Source organism: Copadichromis virginalis, linkage group LG7 (assembly GCF_057382275.1).
Source record: "Copadichromis virginalis isolate Kocher_CV1m ecotype Utaka linkage group LG7, C_Virginalis_male_GT1.1, whole genome shotgun sequence".
Classification (NCBI taxonomy): Eukaryota; Metazoa; Chordata; class Actinopteri; order Cichliformes; family Cichlidae; genus Copadichromis; species Copadichromis virginalis.
In genome coordinates, this window is record NC_140624.1 from 56747190 (window position 1) to 56762854 (window position 15665).

The following is a 15665-nucleotide window of genomic DNA, read 5'->3' on the forward strand; positions in this document are numbered from 1 at the left end:
GAGTGACACACTAAAGGCCCACGTTGCTTGATTTCCCTAGCCCGACTACTAGTGGAATTATGGGGGCCCTGCCTGAAATTCCTAGTTTTTTGACTGTTACCACTCTCTGTCCTACCTGCTATTACAGGGGCTAATTGTTTGGGACTTGCATAGTTCTTTAGTGGCCGACGGGCTGCAAGAAAAGCGTCAGCCAGCTCTGCTGCTTGCTTAGACGTGGTTGGGTTATGCTCCTTTATCCACGTGCGCAGTTCGGGATTGAGAACTCTCAGGAACTGCTCTAAAACAATGACGTCACCCATTTCATCTTTGGACTTTTCTCTTGGAACTATCCACTTATCATACAGTTCTTTCAAGCGTGTCCTTAACTCTTTAGGTGTCTCGCCATCGCCCAACGTAGTGGAGCGAAATCGGAGTCTGTAAGTCTCTGCACATATTTCAAACTTTTCAAGAACAGCTTTCTTCACCTTTACATAGTCCATAATCTCATCAATGTCCATGGCTACAAAAGCAGCTCGTGCCTTACCAGTGAGAAGTGGAGCAAGATGTAATGCCCAATCCTCGTGTGGCCACTGGCACCCGCTTGCGATCCTCTCAAAGGTTGTTAGGTAATGCTCAATGTCTTCGTCCTCATTATAAGGCTGCATTTTAGGCCCTTTCCAAACTGGTGGTCTTGTTAAGGAGGCAGACTGAGATGCTGTTGCGGCCTCCATGACGTTAGATTGTAACTGAGGCATTGCTGGATGCTCCGCAGTAGGCCTCAAACGTGTCTCTGAATCTGCTGTTGCACCTTCCACCAACAGCTGATGCTCTCGACGTTCTGATTGCACTTCCTGCTGGAGCTGAGTGAACTGGTGCTGAATTTTCCGCCAGCGATCTTCCTGCCGCTGCTTCTCCAGTTCCCATTGGGCCTCTCTGTCGCTTTGTTGCCTCATAAAACCACGCAGGAGGTTTGAAAGTTCAGCAAGGTTATGCAGTTCAGTACCTTGCTCTTGCTCTGCTTCCTCTAGCTGATTGAGCACTGGAGGCTCCTCACTTGCAGAGTCCATTGGCACTTGGTGCTTTTTTGGTCTGGCCCCTTTCTGCATTGCTGCTACCTACTGGCCTGGAGCCACTGCTGCCACCATTTGTGAAGTAGTCACACTCGAACGTCAAGGAAGGTGGTAGGGAAGCAGACTATGCAGACATTTTGGGTTTCCAAGGTGAGCAATTTATTTGCAGTGAACTTAATTTAATGTATAACTTAACAAAACTTTCCCCAAATCAATTCATTTACCAAAACTCAACACAACATGGCTCTGGTGACACAGCTCACCTCTCCTCTCTCCTGCATCTGGTAGAGACTGGCTTTAAATAGGGCCATCAATTTCCCTCCAATTGCCCAGCCAGTACCACTCACTCAACTGAGGGATCTAAAACTCTACTCAGGTTATCTAAAAACACAAAACCTCTACACACTTCTAATATGCACATTTACACAACTAAATGGCAGTATTAACAAAAGGAAAAACATTCAACAAATCCCTTTAAACATTAACACAAACAAAAGGAAGCATCTCTGTGGAAAAAGAAACCCCTCCATATGGTTTGACCTGATGATGTCATGTGTGACATGATCAGGACTTTAAAATGAGGAAATGCCAAGCGGGCGTTTCCCCACACCTGACACTCATGATGACTGAAAAGACAAACAGAGTAAGTATGAACAAATGACTTAATCTGTAACATAATAAAGTATAAAGAAGCATAACTTAGTATTTGTCTTAATTTGCAGAATGTTTGATTTGCCGGCAACAAAACGCTTACACAAACAAACCCGGGATAGTGAGTGAAGCAATGTTACTTGACAAATAGCAAATCATAGCAAATACATAGAAACAGAATAATGTGTACAATGTGCAAAAAAAAGGTAAACACATATGGGACAAATGGAGAGAATTACAACTGCTTCTCCACTTTGTCACAATGAGCAAATAGCTGATTATATGAAAGAAAGAAGTTAAGCTACGAATTATATGAAAATACAAGAGACCCAACAAAGACAACACAATTGTCCAGCAGAAGGATTATCCATGATGATAGGAGAGAGATAAATCTTTATTTCCTATTCTTCACCAGTTTCTGCTCTTATCCTATCATTTCACCTTCACTTTTTATAAAATTCACATTTTGCTACAGAATATTTCACAATATTTAAAAAAAAAGCTTCAGCTGGTGTATCAAATTTTGTATGAGTGACGTGATTTCATGTTATCCTTAAAGACAAAGATCATCATTTAAATAGTGCCTTCTGTGTGATATTCTCTCCTCTTCCAGATAAAGTCAAGTCTTTCCGTTGTACTCTCCAGGAAGAGGAACAAGCTAGCAAACAAATCACCCCCAAGAGGCCTCGGGCGCTATAGACGCATAACATGTGCTATTTCACTGATTGGTCCTCAGAGAGGTGAAGGCCATAAGGAGGTCAGTGCTGATGAAGCAGCTGATTTAACTCAGCTGTGATTTTATGGTGTGAGTTCCTGTAAGTGTGTTTGGTTTTCCCTGACCTCTCTGCTGTACAGACTGCTTCCTGTCATCCATCCATTTGCAAAGCCAAAGAGCGTACCGCCCACGCTCTGCCATGTTCCTGTAAAGCGTATCTATAAAGTTTTTCTCTGTGTGCTTAATCCCAAGTACTTGATTTTAAAACAAAAAAAAGTTCAGACATTGTTTTAAATTATTTTTTATCAGATCAGTCATGCTCACCAGGGCAATTTTATAAACAACTTTTGCCATTTTGTGCAATATTTGGAGGAATTTTTCTTCCTGTTCTTCCTGTTTCAGCTCGGATGAACAGGGCATGTCAAGTTTGTGTGTAACATGAGCCACGTGTTTGTGTTGATACTGTATGTAATTAAGGTTTGATTGAGACAAGCCTAAAATTAACCTTATGTGACATTAACTGCGCTAAAGGGTGCACTATGATCAAGGTGTTTCAGGATACATTTACAGAAACAGTTCTTTTTTCATTTGCCATAATAAAAGATTACTTCTTGTTGCTGTATGTGTATTTATTTAGCCCTCAGGGCACCTCCTGTGGAGCATCTAGCTAATTTTTTCGGGGCCACTAGTTCATAGTTACTAATTATTACTAAAATATGTTTAACTACTCACGCTGTTCAAAGGCATGAAAATCTTTTCATAGCCTTCAGTTTAACATGAAAGACAATACAATACAATACAACTTTATTTGTATAGCACATTTAAAACCAGAGGTAGCCAAAATGCTTCACATAATCCAATAAAACAGTAGTAAAATACAAATGCAGATAAGCTAGCAGATGGCTGGCATTGATTAACCAAGCATACAAGCACGCAGATAAGCAAGCAAGACTTAACGATAAAAACAATATAGGCAAAAGAGAGGAAAGGGGAAGGCAAGAAAGAACACTTAAAAGGCCTGCTCTAGGAGGCCGGGAAGGCTAAGCTAAAAAGGTGGGTTTTCAATCAAGACTTGAAGGTCTGGATTGAGTCAGATGTGCAAATAGTATGAGGGAGGTTATTCCAGAGGTTAGGTGCAACTGAACCAAAGGCACGGTCACCTCTGGTTTTCAGCCCTGACCTAGGTTGTACCAAGAGCAATTGGTCTCACGATCTCAGCATTCTACCGGGAGTATACACACTAAGGAGATCAATAAGGTAGCTGGGTGCAATGTTATTTATGATTTTATAAGTAAGCAGTAAGATTTTAAAATCAATGCGGTGTTTAATTGGGAGCCAGTGAGAATTGGGGTGATTGTCTCAAACCTACGAGTACCAGTTAGAAGGCGAGCCGCGGCGTTTTGGACGAGTTGCAATCTACGAAGAAGGGCAGAATGAAGCCCAGTGTATAGGGAGTTGCAATAGTCTAACCTGGATGTGACAAAGGAATGGATAAGCTTTTCTAGATCCTCACGTGGTAAGTATGGCATGGCCTTAGAAATTAAACAAAGTTGATAGAAACAAGATTTAATAACAGAGGACACATGCTTGTCAAGCTTAAAGGAGCCGTCCAGGTAAACACCCAAATTACTTGCGGAATCGGAAAGATAATCAGCGAAGGGCCCAAGGACACCAGTTAGATGGGCTCTAGGGGTATGACTATCAAATATTAAAATTTCCGTTTTCTTGGTATTAAAGATAAGAGAATTGCTCAGCAGCCAGTCTTTAACTTCACTTATATAATCGAAGAAGCGAAGTATCAATGAAGTTTCATCCTCAGTCAATTCAAAATAAATTTGAATGTCATCCGCGTAGCAATGATAAGAGAGTTTGTACTTTTCAATAATACGACAAAGGGGTAACATATATAGAGAAAATAGCATAGGACCCAATACAGACCCCTGAGGTAACGAGGGCAATGGAAGAGGAGTAGGTACCCATCGTGACAGAGAAGGACCTCTCCGATAAGTAGGATTTAAACCAACTAAGAGCCATACCCGTAATGCCAACCAGAAGTTCAAGCCTCATTAACAGGATATTATGGTCCACCAGATCAAAAGCAGAAGACAGGTCCAACAAAACTAAGACGGCGGGGCGCCCAGAGTCAGTAATTAAAAGAAGATCATTGAAGACCCTCAAAAGTGCTGTTTCCGTGCTATGGCGCAGTTTAAACCCAGTTTGAAATTTATCCCAGATGTTATTCTCATTCAGATAGGTCTGAAGTTGTGATAGGACAATCTTCTCGAGGATTTTTGACAGGAACGGAAGTTGCGAGATAGGTCTGTAATTAGCGAGATTTGAGTGATCTAGGGAACGCTTTTTAAGAACAGGTTTCACTTCGGCATGTGTAAAGGCAGCCGGAACACAACCCATTGACAAAGAAAGATTGATTAGTGATAATATACAAGGCCCAATTACATTAAATCCCTCCTTAATAATGCGAGATGGGAGAATGTCGTGAACAGAATTTGAGATTTTTAGACGATCAATAACTGTAACTTCGGTCGTTGCTGTGCTTTTTTTTGGAAGTCGAATTTCCCAGAGGAACCCACCCGAGGGATTAATAAAGTTCTATCTTATCTTATCTTATCTTAATTCCCTTAAGGGTAGTAAGTGACACTGGTTTGAACTGAGCAAGTGTCATAGAGCAGCGTAAAGCGGGGGCTTGGCACATCCCCGAAGCTTTTAAGGCTCTTAAGGTGGAGATTTTATCAGTGAAGTGATTTAAGAACTGCTCACAAAGAGCCGAAGAAGCTAGCCACGATGCTTCAGGATAAGGGTTAACCAAGGAGTTAAAAATATTGAAGAAAACGCGTGGATTATGACTATTATTCGTAACGATGGCTGACAGAACAGCCGCTTTAGCCATCTTAGCAGATTTCTGGAATTCCAAGCGCGTCCTGCGTAAAATATCAAGGGACACCTGGAGCCTATCCTTTTCCCACCGCCTCTCAGCTTGACAGCAGGTACGGCATAGGGCACGTGTAGAGTCATTTAACCAAGGTCGGGAACAGCTTCTAGGACATTTCACTTTTATAGGGGCCACAGAGTCCAGTATGGAGGTGCATATAGCAAGTAGGGAGTTGGCAAAGTCATCAAATAAAGACTGTGTGATGCCAGCCGTATCAGAGAGCACAGATTCAGAGAAAAACGCAGAAAGTTCAGCCACAGTCCCAGAATCAATGAACCGGCAAGGCATCGAGGGCCCCCAAGGTTCAGATCAGTTTTGCGTAGATCAGCATCAAAAATGACTGGAAAGTGGTTAGAAATCCCAGTGTTGCTAGTTCCCCTGACACTAGCAACACTGGGATGTGGTTTTCCATGAGAGAAAACCAAATCAAGTGTGTGACCTTTAGAGTGGGTTGGAGCATTTACCCACTGAGTAAGATTAAAAGAGCTAAAACAAGAAAGTCTTTGGCAAGCCTATCGTCTTTACAACAGATATAAATGTTAAAATCACCAACAATAAGAAGACAGTTATAATTTAAGCAAATAGATCCTAAAAAGTCAGCAAAATCATTGATAAAAGTCCACAACACAAAGAGCCAGGGGGGGACCAGCAAGTTCCAATAGTTGTGCTTCGAAGCTAGCAAACATAGGTGGGGACAGCTGCCGTATCCGGAATTTATTCCTAAAGACCACCGCAAGTCCTCCACCCCTGTTCATCAACAACCTAACATTTAATAATGCCCTCCGGGCCGAAGACGCCAGGTTAGAGGTACATCTCAGGCCTAGATTAATTGTAAGCCTAGATTAATTTTATTAGTATTTATTATCAAAATGACTGCTGTAAACTCAGTTTATTGCAGTTGAGCTACATGAAGTTCAAGACCTGTGCTTTGTATGTGTGTAACTTGATACCACATCTGTTTTCTAGTAACCAGCAGTGGGCCTCTGGTTACAAAAAGAACTTGCATAGAAGTCCAAAGTCACTTGGCTCCTTTGATGTGTATCCTCAGTAAATACTTTTCTTGATGATTTCAAGTCTCAGTTGCTAGTTTCAAGTCTTATTGAATACAACGTGTTTATTTTGTTCTTTATGGACCCATTAGAGGCGGAGAAAGCAAAGTACACATTTGGATGAGCCAAACTTGTGATTGACTAGTCGCTACTTTACAAGCCTTGCAGTGTCTGCTCCAAAGCTGATTAGTTGTTCTGGAACAAAAAAAAAACTCAGAGTTGCCGATTGCAGAGTTAACAAACTCAAAGTTAGACCCAGATCTACAGTGGGGCAAAAAAGTATTTAGTCAGCCACCGATTGTGCAAGGTCCCCCACTTAAAATGATGACAGAGGTCAGTAATTTGCACCAGAGGTACACTTCAACTGTGAGAGACAGAATGTGAAAAAAAAATCCATGAATCCACATGGTAGGATTTGTAAAGAATTTATTCGTAAATCAGGGTGGAAAATAAGTATTTGGTCAATAACAAAAATACAACTCAATACTTTGTAACATAACCTTTGTTGGCAATAACAGAGGTCAAACGTTTACTATAGGTCTTTACCAGGTTTGCACACACAGTAGCTGGTATTTTGGCCCATTCCTCCATGCAGATCTTCTCGAGAGCAGTGATGTTTTGGGGCTGTCGCCGAGCAACACGGACTTTCAACTCCCGCCACAGATTTTCTATGGGGTTGAGGTCTGGAGACTGGCTAGGCCACTTCAGGACTTTCAAATGCTTCTTACGGAGCCACTCCTTTGTTGCCCGGGCGGTGTGTTTTGGATCATTGTCATGTTGGAAGACCCAGCCTCATTTCATCTTCAAAGTTCTCACTGATGGAAGGAGGTTTTGGCTCAAAATCTCACGATACATGGCCCCATTCATTCTGTCCTTAACACGGATCAGTCGTCCTGTCCCCCTGGCAGAAAAACAGCCCCATAGCATGATGTTTCCACCCCCATGCTTCACAGTAGGTATGGTGTTCTTGGGATGCAACTCAGTATTCTTCTTCCTCCAAACACGACGAGTTGAGTTTATACCAAAAAGTTCTACTTTGGTTTCATCTGACCACATGACATTCTCCCAATCCTCTGCTGCATCATCCATGTGCTCTCTGGCAAACTTCAGACGGGCCTGGACATGCACTGGCTTCAGCAGCGGAACACGTCTGGCACTGGGATTTGATTCCCTGCCGTTGTAGTGTGTTACTGATGGTGACCTTTGTTACTTTGGTCCCAGCTCTCTGCAGGTCATTCACCAGGTCCCCCCGTGTGGTTCTGGGATCTTTGCTCACCGTTCTCATGATCATTTTGACCCCATGGGATGAGATCTTGCGTGGAGCCCCAGATCGAGGGAGATTATCAGTGGTCTTGTATGTCTTCCATTTTCTGATGATTGCTCCCACAGTTGATTTTTTCACACCAAGCTGCTTGCCTATTGTAGATTCACTCTTCCCAGTCCGGTGCAGGTCTACAATACTTTTCCTGGTGTCCTTCCAAAGCTCTTTGGTCTTGGCCATGGCGGAGTTTGGAGTCTGACTGTTTGAGGCTGTGGACAGGTGTCTTTTATACAGATGATGAGTTCAAACAGGTGCCATTCATACAGGTAACGAGTGGGGGACAGAAAAGCTTCTTACAGAAGACGTTACAGGTCTGTGAGAGCCAGAGATTTTCCTTGTTTGAGGTGACCAAATACTTATTTTCCACCCTAATTTACGAATAAATTCTTTACAAATCCTACCGTGTGAATTCATGGATTTTTTTTTCACATTCTGTCTCTCACAGTTGAAGTGTACCTCTGGTGCAAATTACTGACCTCTGTCATCATTTTAAGTGGGGGAACTTGCACAATCGGTGGCTGACTAAATACTTTTTTGCCCCACTGTACCTCTCACTCGGTGCTTCCTATTTCTAAATACAAAGACATCAGTGCTTGAAACACTGTGCTTCAGGCATCACAGTAGGATCTCACTCCTCAGCTGGTAGTAAGTCCCGGATTTATACTTTTTTTTTTTTTTTAGGCATTCCACATAATTGTATGTAAACGTTTAAGACTAGGCTAAAAAGAACACACAAACACATGGTAATTTATCATCCAATTATATTTATTCCACAGTACAGAGGATAATGGTGAGTGCTGAACACATACTGTATGAACAACGACACATCTGTACCTACTGAAAATGTGAGTCTAAATCACTTGGAAAAGTAATTCTGGTGTCCCTAATTAAGTACATGTGGCATCTTAGTTACTGGCTGTCGGTGTCATGGATCAAAGAATCAGTTAAAACATATAAAATGGGTAATGACAATCTATGCAACAGCTAACATGGCGCAGAGAAGTACTATTTTATGCCACCCTTTCCTAGCAAATATAAGCAGTATATAAACATTTAACGATGCAATAATGTAACTGTAAGCAGATACAAAGTGTTTGTCTATTCCTGGAATTATAAAAAAAAAAAAAGTAAAACAAATGGAAATCACACATAAAGCAAGAATTAATGATGCCGTAATGGTTACAGGGCAATTAAAATTGCTACAAATATAATAAATCAATGTGTAGAGCTACATTTTAATGTGTTATAAACCATTAAGTGTTTATAGTGGTGCTTATAAAAACTAGATGATGTTAAAATAAATTTTGTGCATGTGACTCTAATCCCATACTATGCATATATTGAAAGTGTATATTAATTATTGCCACTATACACTTTGTCACGGTCCTACAGCATCTGCGGCATTATATTTCAGATGTGTACATACAAAATATGATATGGTGCTAAAGCTGGACATCAATAAATTGTCAGTCCCACGTTCTAATAAGGAGCCTTTTCTAAAAGATTTATTCATTTAAAGATATTAATCAAAACCGACTTTTATTTGGCAGCTTTGTTTCACTTATAATGGCTTTTAAAAACATTTGTAATCCTATTATAAATACTAAATAGTCATCAATTAAGAACTTTAATCAGTAGGCATGCTTTCCTTTTACATGACTGTACGTCTTCAGTACAATACATACATGTTTCAGGTATGAGTTTACAGAAGTCATTACAAATACTTTTATTGGCTTTAGAAAATGTAGGAAGGTTTTAAACACATGAATTTTCAATAAGTGCCAAATAATTAGTTTGCTAAAATGCTGTTCATAGAAGCAACAGTGGGTGCTAACATTTTTCACAGTGTCAGCATTAAAGCTAAACTGAGCAGTCATCTCATAGACTGAAATGAAAAGTGGTCTCTTTGGACTAACATGTCCAGTGACTTATTCAGCATACAATAATGTTTACCCTTTCACAAAGGGTGTGTTATTAGAAAGTGAAACCACAAACTAATAATGCACTTTTTAAAACTAAAGATGTAGGTCGCTATATTTAATCATTCTTATCCCAAAGTGGCAATAATTGTGATTACAGGAGATATATTCTGCTGTTTGTTTTTGTTTTTATATGTAAGTGTTCAGTTTAATTGTAAGGACATAGTGGAGAAGAGTTCATTTATTATTCTTACCAGTGTAGGTTATGTAATTTTAAGTTGGATTAGACAAAATGCAACAGTTTGTTAAATATTGTTTTCTGTTAAGGGCTTTTACTTTTCCATGCACCTACTGCTGCCTGAGAAAAATGTCTCGAGTTATATTGCAAAGGTTTTGTAAAATACTCCAGCTTGAAAAATAGGTACAATAGTCCTATAAAACATACTTGACTGTTGTAAGAGACAGCAGATGTCTATAGCAGCTCAAATACAAACAGTTTTCACATGGTGTGAAAAAGCTGCACGTGGTGTATGGACGTGTATGCTTTCAGACTGCATGTAGATTGAATTGTGGTAGATTGTGCCCCTGCTGTGATGTGAAGAATAATATTGCACTGGTAGGAACATAAAAGCTTCCTGTGTTGGTCCATAGCCTCAATGACTGCCAAAATGACAAATAAAATGCTACATATTTCCGTTATAGTTCACCTGAAATTTCCAGAGTAACGCCATGAACCTTAAATAAATAAATAAACCTCGACCCTATATTTCCTACATATATATCTTTACAGTATGTACAGTGACACATCCTTGGCTCCTGAACAGTGTCAGAATCCAGACGGACAGACATTCAACTCAGCAGCCAAAATGGCCAAATGGGAAAAAGTGTTCTCCAGGACTTCTTTCAGTCTAGCATATTGTCCAAGGTTTTGGCAGCACGCTCAGACTCTGTTCTACAAGGTCAAAACATTTTGCCCATTTTTTTTCACATGCAACATTCAATTTAATATTATGTAGTCAGCAAATCAAAATCCAGTCAAAGCATTAAGACGTTTGCTCTCAGTACACACTTCCCCTTCTTACGAAAGGCTGGATACAGTGTTCATCAGAGGTTTTCAAACTATGACAACCTCCCATCTGTGTCAGGTGGATTGTACAGGTGCACAGAGGTGTTTGAGAGCAACAGGAAGCACTAGTTGTCTTTTTTGGCCCTTTAATTTCCAAGTTAAAAATGAGTGGATCTATGTGATATATGTATCTTTAGATTCAATGGGCCATAGACTTTCAGAAGACATTGCTATATCCAGTACCCATGACTAATAAGCAGACAGTTCTTCATGGGTACAGTGCAAACAGGAAGAGCTAATAGCTAAGACAATTGCTAAAATGCTTTTAATGGGGCCAAAATCTTAAAAAAGAAAAAAAAAAGAAAAAAAGTTTTCTTTTGTTTTTTAAAGAAAAGAAACAAAAATAAGAAAAACTCCTAATCCTCTAGCTATAGTCTGTGCTTCTCAGATATCAGCATGTAGTCAAGTCACAAAGCTAATTACATTCCTTTAAAAATCAGTCACCATTGTTCTAAATGATTTTCTGGATTCCTCAATGAGTCTTCTAAGTATCTGGGTTAACCAACAACAACAAAAAAGCCTTTTCTACTCAGTAAAAAGAAGATTTTAAACTTGAAATCTTTCTCATTTTGCACCTCTGAAACCAAATGAAAACAAAGACAGCAGTAGATAGTAGGAAAATTAGGAAATGGATTTGAAGAGACACCTCTTGCAGTGTGGTGGCACAGTAGTAGAGCAGTAAGTACTGTTGCTTCACAACTAGAAGATCCTGTTTGTCCATTTAAGGTGTCCCTGCCCAAAACCCCCCTTTCTTCTGACTGCCCAACTGCTGGAAGCTTGCTGAGGAGCAGTACTGATTATCTGAGAGTTATATCCACCTGAGAACCAGCCCATTCATTTATGTGTCCTCTGTAATGGACATCTGTTTTTGACTTATTTGAGCTAACCTACATATATGACATTCTGGGATTTCCATTGATATTTCATGGGTTTTGTTTTTTATCTCCAAAGAGGAAGGAAATCACAAAAAAGTTCAATAGAAAGATTGTTTTTTCCTCGCTTCTCAGGAGGATATTTCTGGGTGTGCTGTGTATGTAGCCAATAGCACAAAGAAATCAGGTTTCTGTATGTCATGTTATTGTAAGATAACATAACATAAGAAGGAAAAGTGCGCTTTTAAAGGTAAACTTCAGGAGTCTACATTAGATTGCACAAATTTTTAAAGAATTACAGTTACTGTAGTTCCAAAGCTTTGAGAATAATCATCCACCAAACAGAAAAATATGCCTGTTAAGAGAACACAGAGTGTGGGCATGGATATGCATCAGGGGGGGAGCACAATATCAGACTTTGAAAACTCCTGGTCTAAAGACTTCTGTAGAGTTCCTTGTTAACTATTTGGCACATATACGTACATCATTTTCATATTGTGACCAAATGTACAGACGTATGCATACCAGCACATATATCATATCCTGACATAAATAAAAAATGTCATGCACTACAGAGGTGTTCGAATGCAGCAAAATGAGATGGTAACTACAGTATATTCCACTGTAAACTAGTGCAAAAAAGGATAATGAGGTTATGCCGTTGATTAACTACAGTATTAGAGAATGATTTTGGCTTTTGTGGTGGGTTCAAGACGGTCTGGATCACACAGACTGGAAATAGAAGCACTCTTGTGTAGTGTGGAAACTGGGCATGTGAAATAACAGCATAGTAAAATGAGGGTGACAAGCAGTGCGGCTGCTCCATACATCCATACACGAAGGCTTAAAGGACAGATTCACAATTTTTCATGCTTCAGAAATAGCCATATGCTCATCTGAACACTGAAACTGTTGTAGTTATAATTATTTAAGTGTATACCAAGCATGTAGAACTACGTATCATTTGTTTAGACTTAGACTTCCAGTTCATGCAAAAACACATTAGAATTTATGCTTGTTATTAATATTATAAATATTATTTTGAAAATCTGGCTTAAAAGAGTAAAGTAAATAATTTCCAAGGTTTTAAATTTCATCTTTGTGTCAGGTCAAGTCAAATTATTACAGGGTGTGTATAAAAATGAATAACTTTAAAAACTAGCTATATTAAAACAATTCTATTGCAATATAAGAAGGGTTGATTTTAAAAATCAAGTATATGGCCTTTTTTGAATTATCTGCATAAACACTTTTTTTAAAACTTTTTTTTAGCTCCTATTGACTGAATTTGGATCATTTTAAAGGTATAAATTAAAAGGTCTTGTCATTCAGTTTTGTGCAGCCCTTAGTAGAACACCCTGAACACAACAATTTTTCGAGAGATGTTGTTTAGTTGTTAACATTTGCCAAAAATAAGCATAGTGGATTCTGCCCACTATCACCTAAACTGGAAGCACATTGTGTAGGGTATGTCTTCATGGCTAGTTTTACTGTTTCAGTGTTCACACAGGCACCTGACTTTTTCATTTATCATACCTGTAAATGTTTTTACCTATTATATAAAGAGCCCATATGTGCCCATAGTTTTTGTTTTTTTTTGGATTTGGGTCAGAGATGTGAGGTGGCTTCATCTTCTTTAAAGGGAAAGAGAGGCCAATGGGACTCATCTCCCATACTTCACACACACTGATAATTCAGTCATTTCAACATTCGAGCTGAATCACTTCGGCTCATTCTTTAGTCCATTTGGTACAAATACTGAAACATCTTTGTGAGTGAAAGCTCTCCCTTCCAGTTCAGTCTGAAATGAAACAGGCTCCAGGTCCAGCCTGCATTATATCCTATGAGAAAAAAGAGCAAATACTCAGGAAACACCACAAAAGTGTCTCCCAGCAGCAGCAACTATGGGAAACAAAACACCACCAGCAGGTGGATCTGAGGTATTGCAAGCAGATGAATATATATATAGATATATATATAAATAAAGGGATAGTTGCTGTGGACTGTACAGAGTCTCAGTTGTTGCTTTGATGCTGCATGCCCTGTTTTTCTGCTTTCCGTCTCCTCTGCAAAGAAAGTGTCTTGTGGGATATTAAGGCCTTGGATGGCCCAGAGGCCACACGGAAACAGAAAATACTACAGAGTTTCACACAGGGTGGAATGAAAACTGAATGGCCGACCTGCTATCAGTATGTTTTAAGAAGCATGAAAAGGACTGATCTGTGACTAAGACGACAAGTACTTTCCTCTGTGATACAGTATATTTCACAAATCCAGCCCTTATTGTTCAAAGGATCAATTCATCCAAAATACACATTTCTTTATTCATATCTTTTGGTATCTAAAAATAGAAAATTTAGAGATTCTTTTAAAATCTCTGCCAGCACAATACCATGAAGGTAATTCATTTGTGGTCCATTACACTTAACTCAATGCTAGCATTCTCATGCTATCATTTCTCCAGTAACAATGCTACAAGCTTTTTTTCTAATCTAGTTTAGCTTGTTAGCATGGTGATTTTAGGTGGTAACAAAGAGAGTTTGGACCCTGGCAGACTCTCAGGTACATTTTCATGACAGAAAATACTTCCACCTACATTTACATCATCTTAATGTTTAGATACTTCTGGACAAATAAAACCAAAAAGTACCAGCCAGATAAATAGGGTGGAGTAAAATGAAATTGGAGAATTCTTTATGAAGCCAGCTGACAGGCTGTTGGTAAGAAATGGGAAGAGAGTAACTAAAGCATCTAACCTAACAACCTTCTGGATGGATTTTGTTTACACTAACATGCTGTGGCTAGTTAAAATAGCTACTAATATGATCTCTTTTGGTAGAGTTTGGATGAACAGATCCTTTACAGTAAGGTCTCCATTTGGTCTCTCCTTACTTTTTGTTAGATTTGCCTTTCTGTTTTTTGGTCTCTACTTACTTTTTGATAGATTTGCTTTTCTGTTTTTGCATCATGAGGGTTTTCTATACTTATTGCCAGTCACTGCTGTGTTCCAAAACAGTGGAAAAGAAACTCAAGTGTAAATCACTGGCCCTTTGCCACGGTTGCCAAACGAACTTAGCCTCAGTCCCATGGTTGACTGTCTGAAGATCAATCTGGCTCTGCAGTTTGTCCTGAGCTCATGAGTGTAAATGTTTATGTTGTTTGGAAAGGAGAAGGGAGGGTTTCCCGTTAGACGAGATTAGTTTAAGGCTTACAATTTCTTTTTTTAATCCTTCCTTTGTCATTTTTTTAAATAGTGGTATATCCTATAAAAGTATTACTGTAAAAGAGTCATGCTACAGAACTGTTTTGTTCTCTAGATCCCACTTGGCCTGATTAGTCCACTCCTCCTGGACAGATCCCTACTTATCGCTCCTTCCTAATCTCTATTAATTATGGGTTATTTATGCTGAACCATCTGTCTATTCCTTCCACAACCCCATCATCCACACACTCCCATCTTTTCTTCACCTTTCTATCTTTTATCTTAGTCCAGAGATCATAGTGGCTCGGCCAGGGTCCTTTATACCAAAGCTTTTATTTAAACATTACTTGGGGCCATGTAAGCCTACACTGCCCTCCTTGGTGCTGCTGCTGCGCCCCCAGCACCCCCCAGCTATACTCATACTCCTCTGTGCTGCTGCTGTGACCCCTCTATCGCGCTCCACTTCACACTGGCTGAGCGTGCGCTCAGTCCGGCTGGGCTGGCTGGGTGAGCATGACCCCGACCCTCCAGGCTGCTGAGAGGAGATGGTGCGAAAGATGTGGTTCCGTTTCCGGAGGAAGTCTCCTCCAGCTGTGCCCAGAGCAAAGCTGCCCTTCCGGAGGACCATACGGGTACTGGCGGTCTTGGCAGGGCGAGACCTTTGGTTGTACTCCAGCTGAGATAGGTGGGAAGCATAGCCATCCAGGATGAACTGGAACAGATTAACAGTCAATTAAACTGGGTTTACTCAGCATCAATGCACAGACAGAAGGTCCCCTGACAGACCCTAAACACTCAGCGATTAATCATG

At 39.9% G+C, this 15665-nt stretch overlaps 2 protein-coding genes across 8 annotated transcripts in view; one reads left to right on the top strand and one right to left on the bottom strand.

The window, feature by feature from the left end:
- LOC146706252 (kinesin-like protein KIF2A) overlaps positions 1 to 3031 on the top strand; it is a 29261-nt gene extending 26230 nt beyond the window's left edge. For both annotated transcript variants that reach the window (XM_085464350.1, XM_085464351.1), the window contains one exon: positions 2314 to 3031. In XM_085464350.1, the coding sequence (XP_085320476.1) occupies positions 2314 to 2399 (86 nt within the window). In that variant the 3' untranslated portion in view covers positions 2400 to 3031. The remainder of the gene's footprint in view (positions 1 to 2313) is intronic.
- Positions 3032 to 8479: 5448 nt separating this feature from the next.
- The window catches only part of pitpnm2 (phosphatidylinositol transfer protein, membrane-associated 2), a 47867-nt gene continuing 40681 nt past the window's right edge, over positions 8480 to 15665 (bottom strand). For all 6 annotated transcript variants that reach the window (XM_085464356.1, XM_085464355.1, XM_085464354.1 and 3 more), the window contains one exon: positions 8480 to 15566. In XM_085464356.1, coding sequence (XP_085320482.1) covers positions 15198 to 15566 — 369 coding nt within the window. In that variant the 3' untranslated portion in view covers positions 8480 to 15197. The remainder of the gene's footprint in view (positions 15567 to 15665) is intronic.